At 40.0% G+C, this 25,721-nt stretch overlaps 1 protein-coding gene across 2 annotated transcripts; it reads left to right on the top strand.

Annotated features, from left to right (window-relative positions):
* The first annotated feature begins 35 nt into the window (after positions 1–35).
* uevld (UEV and lactate/malate dehyrogenase domains) lies at positions 36–25,137 on the top strand. Of its 2 annotated transcripts, XM_046358008.1 has the most exons (12): positions 36–685; positions 994–1,078; positions 1,188–1,253; positions 1,527–1,690; positions 5,040–5,181; positions 17,550–17,644; positions 18,136–18,241; positions 20,364–20,534; positions 20,817–20,981; positions 21,888–21,978; positions 23,743–23,866; positions 24,555–25,137. In XM_046358008.1, exons 1-12 carry the CDS (start codon positions 644–646, stop codon positions 24,717–24,719), a joined length of 1,416 nt encoding a protein of 471 aa, XP_046213964.1. In that variant the 5' UTR covers positions 36–643; the 3' UTR covers positions 24,720–25,137. The 2 variants fall into 2 exon arrangements, with proteins under 2 accessions (XP_046213964.1, XP_046213971.1); XM_046358015.1 differs by lacking the exons at positions 17,550–17,644; positions 18,136–18,241.
* The last annotated feature ends 584 nt before the right edge of the window (positions 25,138–25,721 follow it).

Genomic DNA, 25,721 nt, shown 5'->3' with positions numbered 1-25,721 from the left:
GATCCTATTTGTTAATTTAGCAGCTTGACTCTGCTAATTTAAATAGAAATGTAACTATAATTTATCGTCCTTTTATAGGACAAAATAGCATTAATTTCATACTGAGGCAAATAAAATCTCTCAATGTGGTGGAAAACACTATTGAAAGGAATAGTGAATATTGTATGAATGTTTCACCAATTTGACAATGTTATAGGCAAAATGAGTGTTGTCCATGACCATGCATATATTATTTATATTCAAACACGAGATATTTCTCATTCTGATGATATGAAGATGTAGGTGAGCTGCTCGGAATTATCACATCGATTACAAAAATATATTGTCACTTTTAAACATATGCTTCCTCTAATAATAGGTTAACTGAAACGAAGGTATTCATCTTTGATTCTTCACACAAACAGACTGGTTGTAGATTTAAATTACAATGTTGAAAGCTTTGCTTCAGATTACTGTTCTGAAAAATGTAATTAAGTGCTGAGATAGAACTTCCCTTCGGCTTTCCGTACCTGGTAATAACGCCCCTTTTTACAATGCGGAAGTTTGTGTTTTGCTGTCAAGTTATTTACAGCTCGTTTGGGCTGCTTCAGATCACAGAACCTTATTCCTTCACTACACATTATTAATCAACAGATGGTAAACCATGGATCTTAGCTCGGAAGCAATACAGAAGATACTGTCAAGGGTTTGTGTCAAAGTTCTATCCTTCTTTCTATCTTAGTTCGTTTTGTGTGACTAGCTGGCTAGTGTTTGTTTAAATACCCCCTAACGTTACTCATACTATTGTCAATTTGATCAGCTACCGATTAAACCAGCTTTATTGCAGGCTGTTCAGGCCCCTAAAGGAAGTCTGAAGTAAATAAACCGCAAGTGACGTTTCCATGAAATTAAGTTGTCTCCATTTCATTGTCATTACTTAACATTGTTCTGTATCTAGCTAGCTAACTAGGCAACTAAATCGCATCATGTCATGTTTTTTTATTATTATATCAGTACAAGTTTCGTGATGTTGCTATTGAGGAGCTGCAGAAAGTTCACCGGATTCATCCCGCGATGAAACCAGTAGCTGGCACATACAGTACGTTGGCTTCATCCGAATGATCACATAATGGCCCTGTGAAGAGTTTGATTGGACAGACTGTTCCTGTAGCTAACCATTAAAAAAGAAATCGCCCGTTTCTTCTAAGCTTTCAGTGACGGCACCCAAAAAGATCTGCTGAAGTTGATTGGCAACATACCGGTGAAATATGAAGGTGAGTCTTATCTAACATGTTAGTGTTAAAGTGTATGTGTAAAGGCCTAATGAATGCCGTGGGTAAATCGTTAAACCCTAATGCAAAACGTATCTAGCGTGAACTGAGTTTATTCAGTTTCTCCATCCACTACCCAGGTTCAACACTACCACTGTTATTGTCAACCCAAGTACTGACTGATTGTAGCTGAACAATGCTCAATGCTTATCAAAGTTATATGGCTTTACTGTTAATGTACAGTAAGTTCTGTATTCCATGCTGTATAATTCCCAGGCCGTTCATACAACCTGCCCATCCTGCTGTGGCTGATGGACTCCTTCCCCTTCACCCCCCCTATCTGCTTGCTGAGACCAACCACCAACATGGTCATCAGGGAGGGGAAGCACGTGGACGCCAGAGGACGCATCTACCTCCCCAGCCTCCACAATTGGGACCATGTAAGAAGAGGCTCTACTACACAGATACATCTGTGAGAGTTGATCACTGTTGTTTCTCTTGACGGAAAGGCAATCCATGCTGACCAAGACCTGGGCCCGTATCCACCAAGCATCTCTGAAAAGATCATAGGAATTCTGTTTTAAAACTTGTTCTAAGACAAACTCCCAGCTCAGAGTAGGTTTTAGGATGATAAGACACTGCCCATACAAACTCTGAGCCAGGAGTAAAATAAACTCATAAAAGTTTCTCAGCTTGTAATCACAACAGTTTAAGGGACCGCAAGATATTGAATACACTAATCGCGATGAGGCATTGGCAGCTGTGAATACCATAGCAGGTGTTGCTTCAGACAACCACGATAAATTACTGTCCATCAAATGTTGCATTAAAAATTTGATATAATTTTCGCCTGACTATCACGAACACATTGCCTACTCTTAATTATATAGTATGTTATATGTTGGCATGCATAACCTTTAACCAATTCTGATGGATGTTAAGATAATTTTTACAATAATTGCCATTATTATCAACACACTCTTCACTCCCGTTTTAACCATTCTAAATCGCTTTACAACTGTAGGCATCAAGTCACTTGCCGATAACGTTGCATACAACGTTTGAAAGGTCTAATTTTCATCGAACACAATCTATACTGAACCAAAATATAAATGCAACATGTAAAATTTTGGTCCCATGTTTCATGAACTAAAATCAAATATTGCAGAAATTTTCCGTATGCACAAAAATCTTTTTTAGCTCAAATTTCGTGTGCAAATTTGTTTACATCTGTTAGTGAGCATTTCTCCTTTGCCAAGATAATCCATCCACCTGACAGGGGTGGCATATCAAGAAACTGATTAAACAGCATGATCATTACAAAGGTGCACCTTGTGCTGGTGACACTAAAAGGCCACTCTAAAATCTGAAATTGTGTCGCACAACACAATGCCACAGATGTTAAGTTATGAGGAATGTCCAACAGAGCTGTTGCCAGAGAATTTAATGTTAATTTCTCTACCATAAGCTGCCTCTAATGCGGTTTTAGAGAATTTAGCAGTAATGTCCATCCGGCCTCACAACCGCAGACCACGTGTAACCACACCAGCGCTGGACCTCCACATCCGGCTTCTTCACCTGCAGGATTGTCTGAGACCAGCCAACTGGACAGCTGATGAAACTGAGGAGTATTTTGGTCTGTAATAAAGCCCTTTTGTGAGAAAAACTCATTCTCATTGGCTGGGCCTGGCGCCCAAATGGATGGTCATAGCTGCGCCCCTGCCCAGTCATGAAGAATCCATACATTAGTGCCTAATAAATTCCATTTCAATTGACTGATTTCCTTATATGAACAGAAACAGTGAACATTTTAATTGTTTCGTTTTTATATTTTTGTTCAGTATAAGTTAACATAAGCCCTAGATGCCTTCAATTGCCCAATTTAGATACATTTGTACAATGTGATGTTGCGCTCCAAATGCCTTACTTTAAAAAACATGATGTAGGTATTTAGGCATATCATGTGCATATCATGTGAAATAGGCCTTGTGAAATCATTATCAAAAGCGCAAGAGATACTATTGCATGTACGGTGCATTCGGAAAGTATTCAGACCCCTTCACTTTTGTTACGTTAGCCGTATTCTAAAATGGATTAAATAGTTCCCCCCCATCAATCTACAGACAATAACCCATAACGACAAAGCAAAAACAGGTTAAAATGTTTGGCAAATTTATGAAAAATAAAAACACATTTACATACGTATTAAGACCCTTTACTCAGTACTTTGTTGAAGGACCTTTTGCAACGAATTACAGCCTGGAGTCTTCTTGGGTATGACGCGACAAAGCTTGGCATACCTGTATTTGGGGAGTTTCACGCATTTATTCTCTGCAGATCCTCTCAAGCTCTGTAAGGTTGGATGGGGAGCGTCGCTGCACAGCTATTTTCAGGTCTCTCCAGAGATGTTGGATCGGGTTCAAGTCCGGCGCTGGCTGGGCCTCTCGAGGACATTCGGAGACTTGTCCCAAAGCCACTCCTGCGTTGTCTTGGCTGTGTGCTATTTAGGGTCATGGTCCAGTTGGAAGGTGAACCTTCGCCCCAGTCTGAGGTCCTGAGCACTGTGAAGCAGGTTTTCATCAAGGATCTCTCTGTACTTTGCTCCGTTCATCTTTCCCTCAGTCCTGGCTAGTCTCTCAGTCCCTGCCACTGAAAAATATCTCCACATCATGATGCTGGCACCACCATGCTTCACCGTAGGGATGGTATTGGCCAGGTGATGAGAGGTGCCTGGTTTCCTCTAGATGTGACGCTTGGCATTCAGGACAAAAGTTCAATCTTGGTATCATCAGACTAGAGCATATTGTTTCTCATGGTCAGAGTCCTTTAGGTGCCTTTTTACTGAGGAGTGGCTTCCGTTTGGCCCCTTTACCATTAAGGCCTGATTGTTGGAGTGCTACAGAGATGGTTGTCCTTCTGGAAGGTTATCCCATCTCCACAGAGGAACTCTGGAGCTCTGTCAGAGTGACCATCGGGTTCTTGGACCAAGGCTCTTCTTTCCCGATTGTTCAGTTTGGCCGGGCGGAAAACACTAGGAAGAGTCTTGTCATTTGTGTTCTTGGGGACCTCAAATGTTGCAGAAATGTTTTGGTACCCTTCCCCAGATCTGTGCCTCGACACAATCCTGTCTCGGGGCTCTACATTTCTCTGACATGCACTGTCAACTGTGGGGACCTTTATATAGACAAGTGTGTGCCTTTCCAAATCATGTCCAATCAATTGAATTTATCACAGGTGGACTCCAATCAAGTTGTAGAAACATCAAGGATGATCAATGGAAAACGGGATGCACCGGAGCTCAATTTCGAGTCTCATTCATAGCAAAGGGTCTGAATACTATATAAATAAGGTATTTCTGTTTTTTATTTGTAATACATTTGCAAAAATGTCTAAACCTGTTTTCACTTCATCATTCTGGGGTTTTGTGTGTAGATTAAGAAAAAAAAAATCAATTTTAGAGTAAGGCTGTAATGTAACAAAATCCTTCTCTACCTTACTGGAGGATAATGTCAAAGGTCTCTGCCCTCTGGGCTTCTTCTCCAATGTGTTTTGAGAAAGGAGAGGATGTGAGGAATCAAGAAAAGATGTAGTATGGACAATACATATGGAAGTCACGACGAGTGTGACTTTCATTTTTCAGCTCCACCTCAAATGTAGCAAATATGTGCGAGTGTCATGTTATTCATTCTTTGATGAAGCATTTTTGATGGAGTAAATTCTCATGTCATTGACTATGACATTGACGCATCCTCTCTCTCCCATTGTTAAGCTGTGTGTCTTCCTCTTCAGCCCAAGTCGTCTGCAGTAGGTCTCCTGGCTGAGATGATCTCCCAGTTTGAGGAGGAGCCTCCGCTGGGCACCAAGTCCACAGGAGACAACAGAGACCCCAATGTGCTGCTGGCCTTCGTTTCCAACCTGAAGATCAATGAAGGTGGGTAATATAGACTAGATTTAATTGCCTGGTTTGCCGGACACAGATTAAATGGTTAAAGAGCAGTGGCGAATCTAGCATTTCCAAAATGGGCTAATTCTGCACATATGGTTGGTTTGATGTTGGTATCTTAAGCCTAGTTCTTAGGACACCTCATGAGCTGTCCTAACCAGTACCTGTTAAACTCTGAGTGGTTGTTTTTGGACCCGGTACCGGGAACTCAAATCTTACTGCTGGCAATGTCAAAAGAAAATTAAGCGCATTAAGCCACTTCTTTACAAGGGGTGTAAAGCCTAACTGGCATAATTTTCACTCTTAATCTTTATAATAAAATCATTACATGCATAATCACATTTGCGGTCACTTTTGATGGTGTTTTCCCGCTAATGGAACATTTGTGTATATATCCTACTGCCTTGTACACTTATAATGTGAATATATAGCCAAATAGTTTATCAATTTTAAACTACACATTTTGCTCTGCAGCGGGGGGGTTTTATGCTCGTGGTTGTATTAATTTGGATCCTATCACATCCCACAACTGACCCAGACTATGTTTGGAATATGTATTTCTTGCACAGAATAGAATAGGTCAACTTTTGTACTATGGGGGATAGTAGATTGACATAGGCTAGTGCTTTTGCAGTTCATTAGGCCTAATCATCTTGTTGGCTGACAAAAAGTAAATGTTCTTCGAATATCTTCAATAATCCCATCGGAATTGGATAATGATGCGTGCAGTTGGGTCCCTGATGTGTCTGTCTTCGCTTGTCGCCTGTGAGAAAGACCCGGTCACGTGATGAAGAGCCATGTGAGTGAGAGGTGCTTCGGAGCAAGCAGCACTCAGGGAGAAGGGCACAACACAGCACTTCGGGCACAATGGCCACTGGCAGCAAAAGCATGGATTTTTTTTTAGGGTGCATTATGGCCACAAAGGGGATGCTGCCGTGAAATTTGAGACTGGTGAAGTGTATAGCCTGCGCAAAAAACAAAGCAGAACTCTCTTTTCAAATCATCATTAGTCACATCATCAATGTATTAAAAATCAAAACATGTAGCCCAAAGTTTGTAGATTAACTAAAGTTACATTTAACTCTTAAGTATATAGGAGTACCTATTTCTTTGTTAACCATTCATCACAGCATAGCCGCATGTGTGCACTTTTTCAAATCGTTTGGAGAAAATATCCTTTCTATTTTATTCAGCTTTGTTCAATTGTATTCTTAATACTATAAAATAATGCCACGCAATTCTTAGCTAATCTTGTCTGCTACATGAAAACTAGTGTAGCCCACAGCCAGATCAGGACCTAACATAAGGACAACTCAGAGTATGCTATTCTTTGCTTCTGAAATAGACTACATTTCTTCATATCATGCTTCTTTAGACCTGTCTAATATAAATAAGGGATTTATTGTGAAGGTGTAGGCTATATTATATGGATTTATTAGACTTTTTAAAATGTAGGTGTTCCAAATGTCTGCATCATGGCTATGTTTGGATGCCAGGAAATGCTAAATAATATGTTTGCTACTTAACAGTCAATTACAGTGAGACCAACAGTTATTTGCTTGACAATCACCTGCTGACAAATGTAGTGACCTCCATAGCCCTAGGCGTGGACTCTACAAGGTGTCGAAAGCATTCCAAAGGGATGCTGATCCATGTTGACTCAATTGCGTCCCACAGTTGTGTCAAGTTGGCTGGATGTCCTTTGGGTGGTGGAGCATTCTTGATTCACGCTTAACAATTTCCCATGTATACAACACAGCGCTAAAGCAGCCGAAAGGTTGAGGGAGGTGAAAGCCGAAAGTCAGTTTTCATTGTTTAAAAAAAATAAGTTTTCTTTATGATTTTGAAATAAACATTCTCCCCATATCACACATTGTACGGAACTCATAATATAATATTTGCATTGTACAATCAAGAAGTGAGAGCCTCATAACACATGTATTTGTATATATCCATTACACAAATCTTGGCAAATAAAAATGTCTTTGGTCACATTTGCGTGGGTTAAAAATATTAACCCCTCCTCTCTTCGGGGACAAATATCTTTTAGTTTTTAAAAAACTTTTTTGCTACAAAAATGAACATTTTACAAACATGGTACTTTTATATAAAGCAGTCACATAACAATAATACATTAACAAACATAAGCTCTTTAATCCCGCCTCTCAGCCCATCCCACCGATCATCATAGACCACCCTCGTTTGGTTTCCATATGCCATATTTTTCAAATGTGATGTTTTATATACTTTTTAAAAACCTTTCTAATTGTATTGTTTCCACAGATTGTGAGCTAAAGATGAAAACCTTATTGACTGACAATGCCTTTCCAAATCGCCCAACACTGCTATTTGTAAGGTTTATTTTTTTATTTTTGTTGCATGTTGTGATTTTTATTTATTTATCTTTTACCTTTCCTGAACCTGTGATCAGAAACAAGCTACATAGGGGCAATACCAGAATAAATTATCTATTGATTCTGTCTCGTCACAGCAAAATCTACAGAGCTGAGATAGTTGTATGCCCCATATATATATATATATATATATATATATATATATATATATAGCATTCTGTTGGTGGCAAGAATTGTATATAATAATTTAAATTGAACAACTAAGTGTTGAATCAAGTGTGTTTTTTTTTGTACCAGTTCATGAACCATATGCCATGGAATTGGTTCACAAATCTCTTCCCATTTATTTTGCAACCTGTATGGCGCAGCTGTCAACATTTTTGTCCTCAAATGGAACTGGTATATTTTTCTATTTATGCCAGTTCCTGTCAGCCGATTTGTATCTTTAATATATGGCAGGCAAACAAGTTTACCTACCTTTTCCACTTGCCGCCTCCATTTTTGTTGTAGTGCTGCGATCAATTGGTTGTAAGTTTGAATTGAGCAGACATTCCCATATATTTTCGATAACTGCGTATGTGACGTGACATACAGTTTAAGTCGGAAGTTTACATACACTTAGGTTGGAGTCATTAAAACTCATTTTTCAATCACTCCACACATTTCTTTTTAAACCGTGGGTTAGGACATCTACTTTGTGCATGTAATTTTTCCAAAAATTGTTTACAGACAGATTATTTCACTGTATCACAATTCCAGTGGGTCAGAAGTTTACATACACAAAGTTGACTGCCTTTAAACAGCTTGGAAAATTCCAGAAAATGTCATGGCTTTAGAAGCTTCTGATAGGCTAATTGACATCATTTGTGTCAATTGGAGGTGTACCCGTGGATGTGTACCTGTGGATGTATTTCAAAGGCTTACCTTCAAAGTCAGTGCCTCTTTGCTTGACATCATGGGAAAATCAAAAGAAATCACCCAAGACCTCAGAAAAAAATTGTAGACCTCCACAAGTCATCCTTGGGAGCAATTTACAAACACCCGAAGGTACCACGTTCATTTGTACAAACAATAGTATGCAAGTATAAACACCATGAGACCACGCAACCGTCATACCGCTCAGGAAGGAGACGTGTTCTGTATCCTAGAGATGAATGTACTTTGGTGCGAAAAGTGCAAATCAATCCCAGAACAACAGCAAAGGACCTTGTGAAGATGTTGGAGGAAACGGGTACAAAAGTATCTATATCCACAGTAAAACAAGTCCTGTATCGATATAACCTGAAAGGCAGCTCAGCAAGGAAGAAGCCACTGGTCCAAAACTGCCATAAAAAACCCAGACAACGGTTTGCAACTGCACATGGTAACAAAAATCATACTTTTTGGAGTATTGTCCTCTGGTCTGATGAAACAAATATAGAACTGTTTGGCCATAATGACCATTGTTATGTTTAGAGGAAAAAGGGGGAGGCTTGCAAGCCGAAGAACACCATCCCAACCATGAAGCACGGGGCAGCAGCATCATGTTGTGGGGATGCTTTGCTGCAGGAGGGACTGGTGCACTTCACAAAATGGATGGCATCATGAGGAAAGAAAATTGTGTGAATATCTCTAGACATCCGTGAGGAAGTTGAAGCTTGGTCACAAATGGATCTTCCAAATGGACAATGACCCCCAAGCATACTTCCAAGGTTGTGGCAAAATGGCTTAATGACAACAAAGTCAAGGTATTGGAGTGGCCATCACAAAGCCCTGACCTCAATCCCATAGAACATTTGTGGGCAGAACTGAAAAAGCGTATGCGAGCAAGGAGGCCTACAAACCTGACTCAGTTACACCAGCTCTGTCAGGAGGAATGGGCCAACATTCACCCACGTTATTATGGAAGGCTACCCAAAACGTTTAACCCAAGTTAAACAATTAAAGGCAACGCAACCAAATACTAATTGAGTCTATGTAAACTTCTGACCCACTGGGAATGTAATGAAAGAAATAAAAGCTGAAATAAATCATTCTCTCTACTATTATTCTGACATTTCACATTACTAAAATAAAGTGGTGATCCTAACTGACCTAAGATAGGGAATTTCTACTAGGATTAAATGTCAGGAATTGTGAAAAACAGACTTTAAATGTATTTGGCTAAGGTGAATTTTAACTTCCGACTTCAACTGTAACGCCTCCGTTTCAATTCATAGTATCATTAATAAATATAATACCATTTAAAAAAAAAAAATCCAAATGTTTTTTTATTAATCCGTTTATTTGAATTTAACCATAGCATTTGCTGTAATATTTGTTCTCTCTTTTCTGGAGGATAAAACTGAAATTGTAACCAGCTTTGTATGGCTTGTTTTAAGAAAGGGTGATACTTTAAACAAAATGCCATTTTCAATTTGTCGGAAATGTGAAGTTGTAATCCTTACAAAGGCCATTTTTTTTAACAGAGGATATGCTGTTCTTAAAACCCAAACTGGTTCTCCAGTAGATTATTAAATATAAAAACATTGTTCCCCCCCCCCCAAACTCATATTCATTATATAAATAGGCACGTTAATTTTTGTCTGGCTTAGCATGATTTAAAAAACGAGTCACCTGGAGTAGGCAGTGCCATTTAGTAAGTAAGTACTTAACTGATAGGACCAAAGAGTTAATCAATGTGATTTTTCCTTAAATAGAAAACGTTTTTACCTCTACATGGTTGCAGAATCTTATCTATTTTTGCTAACTTTCTATTAAAATGAATTGTGGTAAGTTCATTTATATATATATTTTTTAGATGTTATACCAAGTACCGTAATTTCCGGACTATAAGCCGCTACTTTTTTCCCACGCTTTGAACCTCGAGGTTTATACAATGATGCGGCTAATTTATGGATTTTTCTCGCTTTCACAAGATTCATGCCGTCAAAAAACTGAGCACCGTCACATAATGTGACGGAAATCGAGCGCGCTCAAACTTCCCATCATTCTGATTACGGTAGTCATGTTGTCACCCTCATCATGGCAAAGACACGAAGGAATGCATATGATGAAGCTTTCAAGTTGAAGGCGATCAATCTGGCTGTTGGTAAAGGAAATAGAGCTGCTGACAGCGTGGAGCATTGTCAAAAGAATCCACTATCATCAACAGGATTCGAAAGGCTGGACTGCTGCGTGTTGAAGAGGGCAGCGATCCAACATCGGATGAAGCAATTCTGAGGATATTCAACTCCGCCCATTTTATTGGTAAACACTATTTTTTTTAACGGTAATAACACCAATTATTTTAGGATCGTATAGGCCTATTCCAATAGAGAACCTAGGCGGGTTTTTAATTATGTAAATCTATTCATATTTATTACGTTTTATCTTAAGCTAATCATTCAGATTCAGATCGGCTAAACAAGGCCCGCACTATTTAACAGCTTTTAGTCAAAATATACCCGACCTCTACAATTAGGCCATATCAAACAAACAAAAAACAACATTGGTATTTCTAATGTACAATCGTCAAATTAAATAAAGAGAAAAATCATAAAGAAAAAAGGTCAGCCTTACCCATCTTCGCCTTCCCCTAAATCAAAACCTGATATTAAGTCCATATAGTCCACAGTTCCATATTGCCTGAATAGAAAAATGTTAAGTTCATCATACCCGTTCTGCATTACCATAAATCCAACCTTAGTTTATTTTTTTTAAAGTTGTTTGTGCCAAAAAATATTTTTGGTGAAAAACAAATGAATCCATATTTGCATATTTGTACTGTAATGCGGTGCAAATATGTATCTGGGACTACTTCAACAGGAAGTAGCTATCACTCACAGCCACGTTGTAATCTTCGAGTCCTTGAACATTTGGTTGTTTCCATATAAATAAACGTTCTGCTTCTCTGCTCGGAGCCTTTTGAAAGTGGGGTACAGGGCACGTCTTCGCTACACTATTTCATGGGGAAATTGTTCATGAGTAGAGAATGGGGTGTTCTTCAATTCCCTAGCATGTTGTAACAAGGCAATTTTATTTTTTAGTGGGTTAGCATAGTTCTGATCGGACAGGGCCTTCCCTCTGCTCTGCCATCGAAACGGTGAGCCCTTTGAAAATCAGTTGTTCGTCCGTCATCTTGAGATTACGTTTCATTAACACCTTGATATTTTTTTCCTCCGTTGACTGAGTTTGTTTTCATCTTCCTTTATAACAATATTATTTTTCATACTTCTGCACTTTAGATCACATAATTCCACTTTCATTGTTTTATCAAAACCGCAGCCTCTCTGTAGTGTCTTTTAGGGAGTCCACGGTAGTTTTCAATGTCTTATTTCCGCTCGTATTTCTTCCATTTAATTACTGTAATCCATTCCTGTTTTTAAGGCCTCAATCTCCCCCAGTAGCCCAGGCGATAGATCCAGTTTTTTTAACTGCTTGCTCATGCTCTATCTTCTGGAGACATAGTTATAAAAACGTCACCCTCCAATGTTGAATTTAGACGGCGGCTTCCCTTCAGTTTTGCTCGCAGAACTCGAGGAAAGGTCTTCTCTTGTTCACTTCGACGTATCCGTTTCCTTTTCGAGCCTATCAAAATGCTGATCAATAAATAGTTCCAGATTCTCTATATTATCTCAAATGTTTGTTTTTGTAGTCAGCTAATCCTACATTTTGCGATTGATTAATGGGACAAGCTGTGCCTACCATGTCATCACCCCTGCAGGATGAAGAGCAACTGCAGTAACTTGCAGTGGACTGCAGTCAAAATGTCATGACCTTTTGATCACACGATTTTTGTAAAGTTCATGCAGTCGACATGTAGGTCGACAATTTTTATCCCCAGAATGCAACACAGTTTTAAGGGCGACTTGACAAAACAATCCGCTCGAATACGCCCATTGAGATTAGCACAATACAAGACTTTGTTGTCACACAGAGTATCTGTGAGCACATGCTCGGGTGCACTTCACACAGCTACAACATAATAGCTAGGGGACCAAAACAGATTAAATGTTGCAAAGGTAAAAAGTTTTGATATAGGGATGGTGTCCTGGACACAGATTAAGCCTAGTCTTGGACTAAAAAGCATGGTCAACGGAGAATCTTGATTGAAAGACTACACGGCTGTGTCCGTAAAACCGGGCCCTGAAGTTTAGCCTTGCGCTTCAACACTCCTGGTTGTTGTGGAAATTGACCCACTACTACTGTTTACTTTGTGCATATACACCATCTCCCTGAGTCTACCTTTTAAACCTGACCAATGACCAGGCCAATCACCTTATTCCTGTTGCCCACAGTGTCAAGAAGTGACATCCCAAAAAACACTAACTATACAGCAACTAAATGGCTCCTAACCTCCCACATATTGGCAACTTTTAGTCCAACACCAAAACTAAAACTAAATAATAAAGACGTGTTTTTATAAAACCTTTAACTAAATAAACTATTGTAAAGTGGATCTGAAAACTGAAACAAAACTGAATAAAATCTTTTAAATAATTTAAATGAAAACTAATAAAAACACAACTATATTAATGTTGCGTTGCACAAGGCCTGCGCTTTTAAAACACTGCTTTCTATGGAAAATATATATTTTAAATAATTTTGGAACACTAATTGGTGACATATTTTATTTCAAACCTAGACTTAAAAATATCTTATTCCCCAACATGGGGAAAATTAGTGGGACCCCTCCTGAAAAAACAAACAACATTTCAGTTTTTTTTGGCATGCTCTATTTTGGGCTCTGTAGTAGTCGCATTGTTTCTGAAATGTAGTATACAATATTATCTGTAGTTTACAAAATGCCACCAGAGGGCGTCAGAGTTTAAGTGGTGTCTTTTATAATAAAAAAGCTAGTGAGTCAGTGGTTCCTGTTACACATGAAATTGCTTTGGAGTTGTTTTGATATTTCCACACTACCGGTCAAACATTTTAGAACACCTACTCATTTCAAGGGTTTTTCTTTTCTTTTTACTATTTTCTACAATGTAGAATAATAATGAATACATAAACTATGAAGTAACCAAAAAAGTGTTAAACTAATCAAAATATATTTGAGATTCTTCAAAGTAGCCACCCTTTGCCTTGATGACAGCTTTGCACACTCTTGGTATTCTCTCAACCAGCTTCATGAGGTAGTCACCTGGAATTCATTTCAATTAACAGATGTGCCTTGTTAACTTCTTATGGGCAGGTGGGACAATAGCCATTGTAAATAGTGGTAGGCTGAATATTTTTGGGGGGATGGTTTGTCATCAGGGTTTCGCCTGCCATATCAGTTCTGTTATACTCACAGACAAAATTTAGAGTGTTTTCTATCCAAATCTACCAATTATATGCATATCCTAGCTTCTGGGCCTGAGTAACAGGCAGTTTACTTTGGGCACACTTTTCATTCGGACGTCAAAATACTGCCCCTACCCAAGAGAGGTTAAGTTAATTTGTGAAATGTAATTCCTTTAATGCATTTGAACCAGCCGGTTGTTTTGTGACAAGGTAGGGGGGTATACAGAAGAAAATCCTATTTGGTAAAAGACCAAGTCCATATTATGGCAAGAACGTCTCAAATAAGCGAAGAGAAATGACAGCCAATCTGGATAATGTCAAGAACTTTGAAAGTTTCTTGAAACACTCCCTAAAACACTGTTGCGAGCGGGCCTGGCCCAGGTATCCTGGTATCCTGGAAGGATATTGACCTCATCCCGTCAGTTGAGGATGCCCGCTTGTTCTTTAAAAGGAATTTCCTCACCATCTTAAATAAGCATGCCCCTTTCAAAAAATGTAGAACTGAGAACAGATATAGTCCTTGGTTCATTTCAGGCCTGACTGCCCTCAACCAGCACAAAAACATCCTGTGGCGTATTGCTCTAGCATCGAATAGTCCCCGCGATATGCAACTTTTCAGGGAAGTCAGGATCCAATACACACAGTCAGTTAGGAAAGCAAAGGCCCGCTTTTTCAAACAGAAATTTGCATCCTGTAGCTCTAACTCCAAAAAGTTCTGGGACACTGTAGCAAATTAACACTGAAGTGATAGATGTGCCCGCCCGACTAGCATCACCACTCTGGACGGTTCTGACTAACCCAACTACAAATACCTAGGTGTCTGGCTAGACTGTAAACTCTCCTTCCAGTCTCATATTAAGCATCTCCAATCCAAAATTAAATCTAGAATCGACTTCCTATTTCGCAACAAAGCCTCCTTCACTCACGCTGCCAAACATACCCTCGTAAAACTGACCATCCTACCGATCCTCGACTTCGGTGATGTCATTTACAAAATAGCCTTCAACACTCTACTCAGCAAATTGGATGCAGTCTATCACAGTGGCATCCGTTTTTTCACCAAAACCCTATATACCACCCACCACTGCGACCTGATTGCTGCAGCTGTACATAGCCCATCTGTAAAGAGCCCACCCAACTATCTACCTCATCCCCATATTGTTTTTGTTGACTTTTTTGCTCTTTTGCACACCAGTTTTCTACTTGCACATCTTCATCTGCACATCTATCACTCCAGTGTTAATTTGCTAAATTGTAATTACTTCGTTACTATGGCCTATTTATTTGTAACTCTGTTGTTTTTTGTCACACTGCTTTACTTTATCTTGGCCAGGTCGCAGTTGTAAATGAGAACTTGTTCGCAACTGTTCTACCTGGTTAAATAAAGGTGAAATACATTTTTTTAAGTGCAGTCGCAAAAACCATCAAGCGCTATGATGGAACTAGCTCTAATGAGGACTGCCACAGGAATGGAAGACCCAGAGTTACCTCTGCTGCAGAGGATAAGTTATTTTAGAGTTACCAGCCTCAGAAATTGCAGCCCAAATAAATGCTTCACAGAGTTCAAGTAACAGGCACATCTCAACATCAACTGTTCAGAGGAGACTGTGAATCAGGCCTTCATGTTCAAATTGCTGCAAAGAAACCACTACTAAAGGACACCAATAATAATAAGAGACTTGCTTGTGCCAAGAAACACGAGCAATGGACATTAGACTGGTGGAAATGTGTCCTTTGGTCTGGAGTCCAACTTGGAGATTTTTGGTTCCAACCGCCGTGTCTTTGTGAGACGCGGTGTGGGAGAACGGTTGATCTTCGCATGTGTATTTCCAACCGTAAAGCATGGGTGAGAAGTTATGGTGTGGGGGTGCTTTGCTGGTGACACTGTCTGATTTATTTAGAATTCAAGGCACACTTAACCAGCATATCTACCACAGCATTCTGGAGCGAAATGCCATCCCATCTGGTTTGCGCTTAGTGGGACTATCATTTATTTTTCAACAGGACAATTACCCAACACACCTCCAGGCTTTTACCAAGAATGGGAGTGATGGAGTGCTGCGTCAGATGACCTGGCCTCCACAATCCCCCGACCTCAACTAAATTGAGATGGTTTTGGATGTCGGACCGCAGAGTGAAGGAAAAGCAGCCAACAAGTGCTCAACATTAGTGGGAACTCCTTCAAGACGGTTGGAAAAGCATTCCAGGTGAAGCTGGTTGAGAGAATGTCAAGAGTGTGCAAAGGGTGGCTACTTAGAAGAATATAAAATATAAAAATATATATATTATTATTATTTAACACTTTTTTGCTTACTACATGATTCCATGTGTGTTATTTCGTAGTTTGATGTCTTCACTATTAGTCTACAATGTAGAAAATAGTAAAAAAGAAAGAAAAACCCTTGAATGAGTAGGTGTTCTAAAACATTTGACCGGTAGTGTATATGATCAATCCATAAATAATCTACCTACATGCAACAGTATCTCTTGTGCTTTTGACAATGATTTCACATGAGGCCTACTTCACATGATATGCCTAAATAATTATAACCACTAAGGTAATAAATAAACACATTTTTCTTTAGATTATTTAATTAACCGACATGTTATCTTTTTGAGCGCAATATCACATAATAAAATTATCCCTTATTGGGTATGCCTATAAGAATTGGGCCATTTTAAGACATCTAGAGCTTCATGTTAGATTAAAATGATTGACCTTTCAAACATTTTATGCAACATTATCGGGAAGTGACTTGATCGATTTGAGTTGATAAAGTGACGAGTGTGTTTGCTATAACAGTTATATCAAAAATCCACATCCGAATTTGTTAAAAAAAAGGTTTTGCATGACAACATTAGGCAGAAATTCAGACTTGGCAAAGTGATCGTGTCGTGAAAATTCTATCAAACCTTTTTGTCGAAAGCGTGTTTCCTCATTATTATTATCATTATTATTATTATTATTAGTAGTAGTATTATTCTCCATCATTTGCAACAATGTCAACGAGCTTCACTATCTTTTGCTGTACCTCAAACTGTCATGATAACAAGCTGAGAAACTTTTTATGAATTGATTTTACTCTTTGTCTGAACAACAGTGTCTTTAACCTCATCCTAAAACCTCCTCTGAGCTGCGAGAAAAAACTTGTTGTTTTTTAACAGGATTCCTAGAACCTTTTTCTGAGAAGCTTTGTGGATATGGGCCCTGGGTTTAAAACAACTTTCAATAGAGATTCTCCATTGAGCATGCTTTTCAGACCAGAATTCGGTTTAATCTGTGTCTGGGAAACCAGACTTTCTGGACATATACTGCCAGAATGCCACTTGCTGAATGGTTCATTGGGTTTAAAAAGATAAGGCTATATTTGGGCCCAGAGGATAACACATGACTGCTTTATATTACAAGTATTTCCAAAGTGTATTTCTTCATTCAATGAATCCTGTCACCTACAAATTAGCGTTTTGATATTCACCAGAAACCGACAACACAAACTCCAGATTAAGCTGTGGCTGGGTCTGATAGTTTGCCATCAATAGCCAAGCCAGCTTTCTCTAGTGATGATGTGTTAAATTGCAGAATGTTTAGATTGAAATGTATAATTTAGAACATATCTGATTGTCTGTCATGTAGAACTGGGAAAAGCGTAATCTCTGTTTAGTAAACTTTCTGTTTGCAGCATTCTGAAGCTAAACATTTCACCTGACGTTAACATCCCTGGCTCTAACTCAAACCATGTCCTCCTATCACAGGTGGAGTACAGCATCATGATCATTTAATCAACAAAGTCACAGTCATTGGGGGCGGAGACTTGGGAATGGCATCAGTGATGAGCATTTTGGCAAAAGTATGACTGCCTTTTTTTTGCTTTGACACTCAAATGTTAAAACCGGGTCGTGTTCATTAGGACATGCAACAGGAAACCTTTTGTGACGAGAAATTGACATTTGTGTTTCTTATTGGACAAGTCCATGTAGTACTTATCAGTCTGCACTTTGCCCTCCCTCCAAAAGATTGCACATTTTGTCACAAAGCAGAATCAAAGGCTGATTTATTTTAAAGTGAAATGTATTTAAACCTACTTGACAAACAATTATAGGTCACCCTGTTTGTCTGTTCTCTTGCTTTTGGTGCCATATTAACACGACCCAGGTACATTGATGTAACAAGCCTTTCTTAATCACTGTTGTGTCTAAAGGATGTGTTTTGAGTATAGATTTTTTTTCACCTTTATTTAACCAGGTAGGCTAGTTGAGAACAAGTTCACCATTTCCCATGTATCCTTCATAACAGTGAAGAGTTCACATATTATGTTCTCTCTCTCTCTTTGCTTTATAGGGTAAAGTGGATAGACTAGTCTTCATTGACGTAGCTGAGAGCTCCACCAAAGGTGGTAGCATGGATCTAGAGATTTTCAACTTACCGAAGGTGGAGGTATCTAAAGGTACATCTCCTATAAACTTATTTAGACACTACTTTTACCCAGTAAAGCAGCAGTGAACTGTAAACTAAGCCTGACCTATTCATCTAAACCTCAGCCTAAGTATATAGTCACGAGTTTGGACCACTGATTTACGTCTAGCGTTCCCTCCCCAAAAATTGGCACTGAGCAAATTTCAGGTCTTGTGAGCGGGAACTTAAATATTGCGAGCATTCTGTGCAACTTCCAGCACGCATTAATTGTGAACACAGGCTCCACCTGCTTTAAATTAGTTTCACAGTGATCAATAGGCTATTGTTGTTATTTGAGCATAATGTAGTCCTATCAGAGTGGCCTATCAACAAAACCAATTGAGAAAATGCCATAACATTTCCACATGGATATAGGTGTTGACTTCTATGATATCCCCTACAATAGCCAATGTGTGGTGTTCATTGTAGGCTTGACATAAACCATTTTAGGCATGATGTTTTAATTTTAAAGCTCAAATCACTTTGTAAAAATAAGAAATGATTTATAACACAGTTTGCCAAATATGTGACTGAAAATTGTATTGTGTAAAAAAAAAAAAAAAAAAAGTGGTGCGTGCATATGTATTCACCCCCTTTGCTATAATTAAGATCTGGTGCAACCAATTACCTTCAGAAGTCACATAATTATTTAAATAAAGTCCACCTGTGTGCAATCTAAGTGTCACATGATCTCAGTATATATAAACCTGTTCGGAAAGGCCCCAGAGTCTACAACACCACTAAGCAATGGGCTCCATGAAGACCAAGGAGCTCTCCAAACAAGTCAGGAACAAAGTTGTGGACAGATCAGGATTGGGTTATAAAAATTATCTGAAACATCCCACAGAGCACCATTTAAATCCATTATTAAAAAATTGAAAGAATATGGCATCATGCCAAATCTGCCAAGAGAGGCCTGCCCACCAAAACTCACGGACCAGGCAAGGAGGGAATTAATCAGAGGCAACAAAGAAACCAAAGATAACCCTGAAGGAGCTGCAAAGCTCCACAGCAGAGATTGGAGTATCTGTCCATAGGACCACTTAAGCCGTACACTCCACAGAGCTTTACGGAAGAGTGGCCAGAAAAAAAGCCATTGCTTAAAGAAAAAAATGCCAAAAGGCATGTGGGAGATTCCCCAAACATATGAAAGAAGGTACTCTGGTCAGATGAGACTAAAATGGAACTTTTTGGCCATCAAGGAAAATGCTATGTCTGGTGCAAACCCAACACCTGTCATCACCCCGTGAACACCATCCCCACAGTGAAGCATGGTGGTGGCAGCATCATGCTGTGGGTATGTTTTTCATCAGCAGGGGCTGGGAAACTGGTCAGAATTTAAGGAATGATGGATGGCACTAAGTACAGAGAAATTATTGAGGGAGACCTGTTTCAGTCTTCCAGAGATTTGAGACTGGGACGGAGGTTCACCTTCCAGCAGGACAATGACCCTAAGCATACTGCAAAAGCAACATTCAAGTGGTTTAAGGAGAAACATGTAGATGTCTTGGAATGGCCTAGTCAAAGCCCAGATGTCAATCCAATTGAGAATCTATGGTATGACGTGAAGATATCTATACACCAGCGGAACCCATCCAACTTGTAGGAGCTGGAGCAGTTTTGCCTTGGATAATGGGCAAAACTCCCAGTGGCTAGATGTGCCAAGCTTATAGAGACATACCCCAAGAGACTTGTAGCTGTAATTGCTGCAAAAGGTGGCTCCACAAAGTATTAACTTTGGGGGGGTGAATAGTTATGCACGCTCAGGTGTTCTGTTTTTTATTGTCTAATTTCTTGTTTTTCTTTTTGTTATTTTGCATCTTCAAAGTGGTAGGTTGTGTAAATCAAATGATTAAACCCCCCCAAAAATCTATTTTAATTCCAGGTTGTAAGGCAACAAAATAGGAAAAATGCCAAGGGGGGTGAATACTTTCACAAGCCACTGTATGTTAGAGTGTGCAGGTCCTTCTTCAAAAGGGATGTTTATTAAAGGGATGTTTATTAAAGGGATGACTATCAACGCTGGGGCTACCACTTTCCCAAAAAACGTGTGTTACAATGGGGCCTTAAGATACTCCACTTTTGTTGAAGAACCTTTTGTTTTCCAATTATAGACCTGTCGGCGTCTGCCGGCTCCAGTGTGATCGTGGTGACGGCGAACGCGTGGAGCAACGAGCAGTCATACGTGAGCGTGGTCCAGACCAACGTGGACATGTACCGGGGCATTATCCCAGGCCTGGTCCGCCTTAGCCCCAACGCTGTGCTGCTCATCGCCTCGCAGCCAGGTCCGAACACACACACACACACACACACACACACACACACACACACACACACACACACACACACACACACACACACACACACACACACACACACACACACACACACACACACACACACACACACACCTACCAGTCAAAAGCAGCAGAAGCCACTGAACTAGAAGAATTGTGAACTAGAAAAATTGTGATCAAATCTCATTTTGGCATTGGTGTATGATTTACTATCCACAAAAAAATATCTGCGAAAATGTCATAAACCCTCTGTTCTAATATCTCTGACAGTGGACATCATGGCCCATGTGGCGTGGAGACAGAGTGGCCTGCCACCATCCAGGGTGATCGGGGCGGGGTGTAACCTGGACTCTGAACGTCTCTGTCACATCCTGGACATCAGTCTCAACACACACAAACAGGCCTGGGTCATAGGAGAACTCTCAGACAACAAGGGTAAGATGGAGACAGGTCTGAGGATTTCCTTCAGTAGTGGTGGCAAAGTTAGCATGGGGGGTGGTTTGGCATGGCCAGAAGGCATGGTTACCGACCAAATGTTAGAGGCCCTACTCTTGGCCGCAGTGACAACATTTTGCGTTTTTTAAAGCTAATTAGTACACATTTTGCCAAGGCTTATGCTGTATTCTTATGCTAGATTCTCCCTGACTGTCAAGTTTTATTTTGGTCATTGTTAGTGCTCAAAATTATCTTATAAAAATATAGATATTTAGCTACATTATCATTTCTACATATTTTGTGGTTTTAGTCATTTCTAGCTGCATTATGTCACTTTTTGGACGACCTGACCAAATTCAGACATTTTAGGTGTAGGTCTGTCACTCTCATTGAAAGCAAGTCTAAGAAATTGTAAATCTGTTCTATGTGTGCTATTTCTATGTTTCGTTTTTGCATCTTTTACTTTCGGTTTTGTACGCCAACTATAAACTGAAAATATATTTCAGTGGTAAATGATGGTAAAATGATTCACTACACATTGCTTGTATTGTCACAAACTGAAATGGAATTGGAATTTTAGCTACCAGGAAATTGCTCCTCCATTTCTGCATATTGCACTGAAAACATTTTACCACCCTGGATCTCCCCCAATTATTTATTTTTTTGTAATCCTTTTCTTGGGATTGGTGGAAACTATTTAGAAGCAGTGGCCTACTGCCGCTAAATGAATATAGGGGAAACATTGCATACCAAACTACCAAGGCAGTATCTACTTGCAGTATCTGATGTTGTGGGTGAAGTGAATGTTTGTTATTACTCTCTGTGGAGCACAGGAGCCATTTAATGCAATATCTCTGGATATTAATGGGATTTCTATAACACTCACTATCTGTTTTTGTGTTGCAGTCCCTGTGTTGAGTAACATTTTGATGGGGGCTAGCCACCAACATCCAGAGATCGCACCCAGATCCAAAGCTACCAAACCTCTGTTAGACAGGTAAGTAACAAAAACAACAACGAGGTCTTTATCCCTCAGAGCACTGCCAAGAACTTTCCCCGGAGACTGGGGTGACTATGACCCAAAATGGCATCACACTGACTGAAGGTGTTCCGGATACATGTTGCCCGCAGGCACAGATCTAGGATCAGCTCACCCAAACTTAATATAAAAGAGAAGACGGAACAATGATATAGCGGACCTCGTATCAGTGTCTAGGGCAGAGTGCAACTGTATTCTAATACTGCACATTGTTCACCTATACAATACATTTGTAAACTATTCAGATCCCTTGACTTTTTCCACATTTTGTTACGTTACAGCCTTATTATAAAATATATTTTTCCCCTCAATCTACAAACAGTACCCCATAATGACAAAGCGAAAACAGGTTTTTACATAAGTATTCAGACCCTTTGCTATGAGACTCAAAATTGAGCTCAGTTGCATCCTGTTTCCATTGATCATCCTTGAGATGTTTCTACAACTTGATTGGAGTCCACCTGTAGTAAATTAAATTGATTGGACATGATTTGGAAAGGCACACACCTGTCTATATAAGGTCCCATAGTTGACAGTGCATATTAGAGCAAAAACCAAGCCACGAGGTTGAAGGAATTGTCCGTAGAGCTCCGAGACAAGATTGTGTCGAGGCAGAGATCTGGGAAAGGGTACCAAAACAAGAACCCAATGGTAACTCTGATAGATCTCCAGTGTTCCTCTGTGGAGATGGGAGAACCTTCCAGAAGGACAGCCATCTCTGCAGCACTCCACAAATCAGGACTGTATGGTAGTGGCCAGAAGGAAGCCACTCCTCAGTCAACGGCACATGACAGCCCGCTTGGAGTTTGGCAAAAGGCACCTAAAGGTCTCAGACCAGGAGAAACAAGATTCTCTGATGAAACCAAGATTTAAAAAACAGGCATTAAATATCACTTTGGATGGTGTATCAATACACCCAGTAATTACAGGCGTTCTTCCTAACTCAGTTGCCAGAGAGGAAGGAAACCGCTCAGGGATTTCACCATGAGTCCAATGGTGACTTTAAAACCGTTAGAGTTGAATGGCTGTGATTGCGACAACAACTGATGGATCAACAACATTGTAGTTACTCCACAATGCTATCATAATTCATAGTGAAAAGAAGGAAGCCTGTACAGAATACAATTTTCCAAAACATGCATTCTGTTTGCAACAAGGCACTAAAGTAATACTTCAAAAAATGAGGTAACGCAATTCACTTTTTGTCCTGAATACAAACTGGTATGTTTGAGTCAAATCCAAAACACACACAAATCCAATAAAACACATTACTGAGTACCGCTCCATATTTTCAAGCATAGTGGTGGATGCATCATGTTATGGGTATGCTTGTAATCGTTAAGGACTGGGGAGTTTCAGGATAAAAATAAACGTAATAGAGCTAAGCACGTTTTCTCGGGCGGTAGGCGAGTGGTTAGAGCATTGGACTAGTAACCGAAAGGTTGCAAGTTCAAATCCCGAGCTGACAAGGTACACATCTGTCGTTCTGCCCCTGAACAGGCAGTTAACCCACTGTTCCTAGGCCGTCATTGAAAATAAGAATTTGTTATTAACTGACTTTCACTTTGACAGAGTATTTTGTGTAGATCGTTGAAAAGAAATTAAATCAATTTTAATCCCACTGTGTATCAACGAAGTGGGAAAAAGTCAAGGGGTGTGAATACTTTCCTACTCTAACCGAATGGGCCAACATGGCGTTGACCAGTTTCCTGTTTTGTGCAGGGCGTTTGAGATGCTGAAGGGCCGTGGCCAACGCTCCTGGTCTGTGGGTCTGTCTATCGCTGACATCACCCACAGTATCCTGGTGGACCAGAGGAAGACTCACTCTGTCTCCACACTGGCACAGGTAACACAGCTGCACATGTAGCAGTATTGCTTCCGTCCCTCTCCCCGCCCCGAACCAGGGACCCTCTGCACACACAGACAACAGCCACCCTCGAAGCATCGTTATCCATCACTTCCCAAATGCCGCGGCCCTTGCAGAGCAAGGGGAACAACTACTTGAAGGTCTCAGAGCGAGTGACATCACTGATTGAAACGCTATTAGCGCGCACCACCGCTAACTAGCTAGCCATTTCACATCAGTTACACACAGACTGACTGAAACGGGGAGGGACTACCTGGGCTTGTCCAATGATAAAAGCTTATTTTTGCTTTCCATTGCAAAATGTATAAAAAGCGTTTTTTGTTGCATACAATCTAGAGATCCCTCGAAACCACACTTTACTATATACACCTCAGCTCAAGTAGATGTGTATATAGAGGGTTTTCTCAGCAAAATGCACTGCTGTCATGTTTCTCATCTTGTGCTTTGTGCTGCATCCTGTACCTGTGTTAAGTTTTGTATCCGTTTCCCTGGGAAGATCTCAATTGCATATTCCTCCCGTCCTTCTTGTCTCCTTCTCAAAACCCATTGGATATGAGAGCCAGAGGTTCGTCCTCGCTGACCTTCTCCTCCAATTGGTTTTGAGAAGGAGGTAAGGAAAGAAAGCAAGAGGAGTATGCTATTGAGTTTCTCCCTGTGTGTGTTTCAGGGCTGGGGCGGTATCGGTGCGGAGGTGTTCCTCAGCCTACCCTGTGTCCTGGGGGTGTCGGGTTCAACCCGTCTAGCCGGCGTGTCCCTGGGACAGGAAGAGGACGCCAGACTGAGGGAGAGCGTCACGTCGCTCTGTGCCCTCCTCTCACAGCTAAGGATATGATGCCCTTGCTCCGGGCAGCACAACACAGCCAATCAATCTGACTGATGAGGCCATCAGCTGATCAGCGTTCTTCAGTCCTGGGCCCTGTTTCCTAAAAGCATCTTAAGGCTAGGTTAATCTTAGAACAATAGGATCCTATGGTTCTAAGTCTTAAGATGCTTTTGGGAAACCAGGTCTTAGACCTGGAAGGCAGGTTTTTGCACCTGTAATCTCACCTGTAATCTAATGTAATCTGGTTGAATGGTTAAGGTAACTGTTCATTATTTATGAAGAAAATTGGATGCAAAGGAATCAGAAAGATGTCTTTATTATATATTTAACATCTTATTTACAGCACTCCAATGCTATATTTCTGTATGCCAATCATTCCTGGACTTTTTAGAGAAGGAAATAAAAATTAACATCTTAATTGACCAAATATTGACTTGGTGTCATTACTATTACGTTGTTATGTACATTTGTACAGTGCTCTTTGCACTCCACATCCCCTAACCACAGTAAAGGTGTGGCTTGTTGTTGAAATTTATGTGTTTTGGTAGAGGGATAAACCTGGGTCGTGTTATTTAGGCACCAAACGGAACATGGAGGGACTACCTGGACTTGTCCAATAAGAAATGTTTGACTTTTCCGATGGAAAACCATTTTTCGATTGCGTGCCATAATGAACATGACCTAAGCTTAATGGCCTTACTTTACTGTCTTATGCTGTTTTTCACTGTGTTAAATGGCTTTATAAAGTGCCTTCTGTTAGCTATGCCTTGCTAAACTACCTGCAGTGTGTGTTAAACTTTGAAACCTGGTGTTGTACATACACTAACTGCTGGAGATGAAATGCTATTACATACTAAAGTAAAGATTTGTACGTTTAACTGTCTCTTGGATGTAAAAAAATATATTTGCACCTTAAATGTCATTAATAACAACTCACAAGAACTTCCTATCTTTTTTAAAAACTTGGTTTAATTTGGAAATTACAAGGCTCTACCAGGCATTTGAGAAGTC

Source organism: Oncorhynchus gorbuscha, linkage group LG01 (genome assembly GCF_021184085.1).
Source record: "Oncorhynchus gorbuscha isolate QuinsamMale2020 ecotype Even-year linkage group LG01, OgorEven_v1.0, whole genome shotgun sequence".
NCBI lineage: Eukaryota > Metazoa > Chordata > Actinopteri > Salmoniformes > Salmonidae > Oncorhynchus > Oncorhynchus gorbuscha.
This window is presented reverse-complemented; position numbering and strand designations above follow the sequence as displayed.

Bases quoted from the DNA above. Each gene is read 5' to 3' on its own strand.
- uevld (XM_046358008.1), top strand. From the start codon at position 644: ATGGATCTTAGCTCGGAAGCAATACAGAAGATACTGTCAAGG. The intron at 1,079-1,187 runs GTACGTTGGCTT...GTTTCTTCTAAG, and splicing joins ACCAGTAGCTGGCACATACA to CTTTCAGTGACGGCACCCAA. The intron at 20,535-20,816 runs GTCCGAACACAC...TATCTCTGACAG, and splicing joins GCTCATCGCCTCGCAGCCAG to TGGACATCATGGCCCATGTG.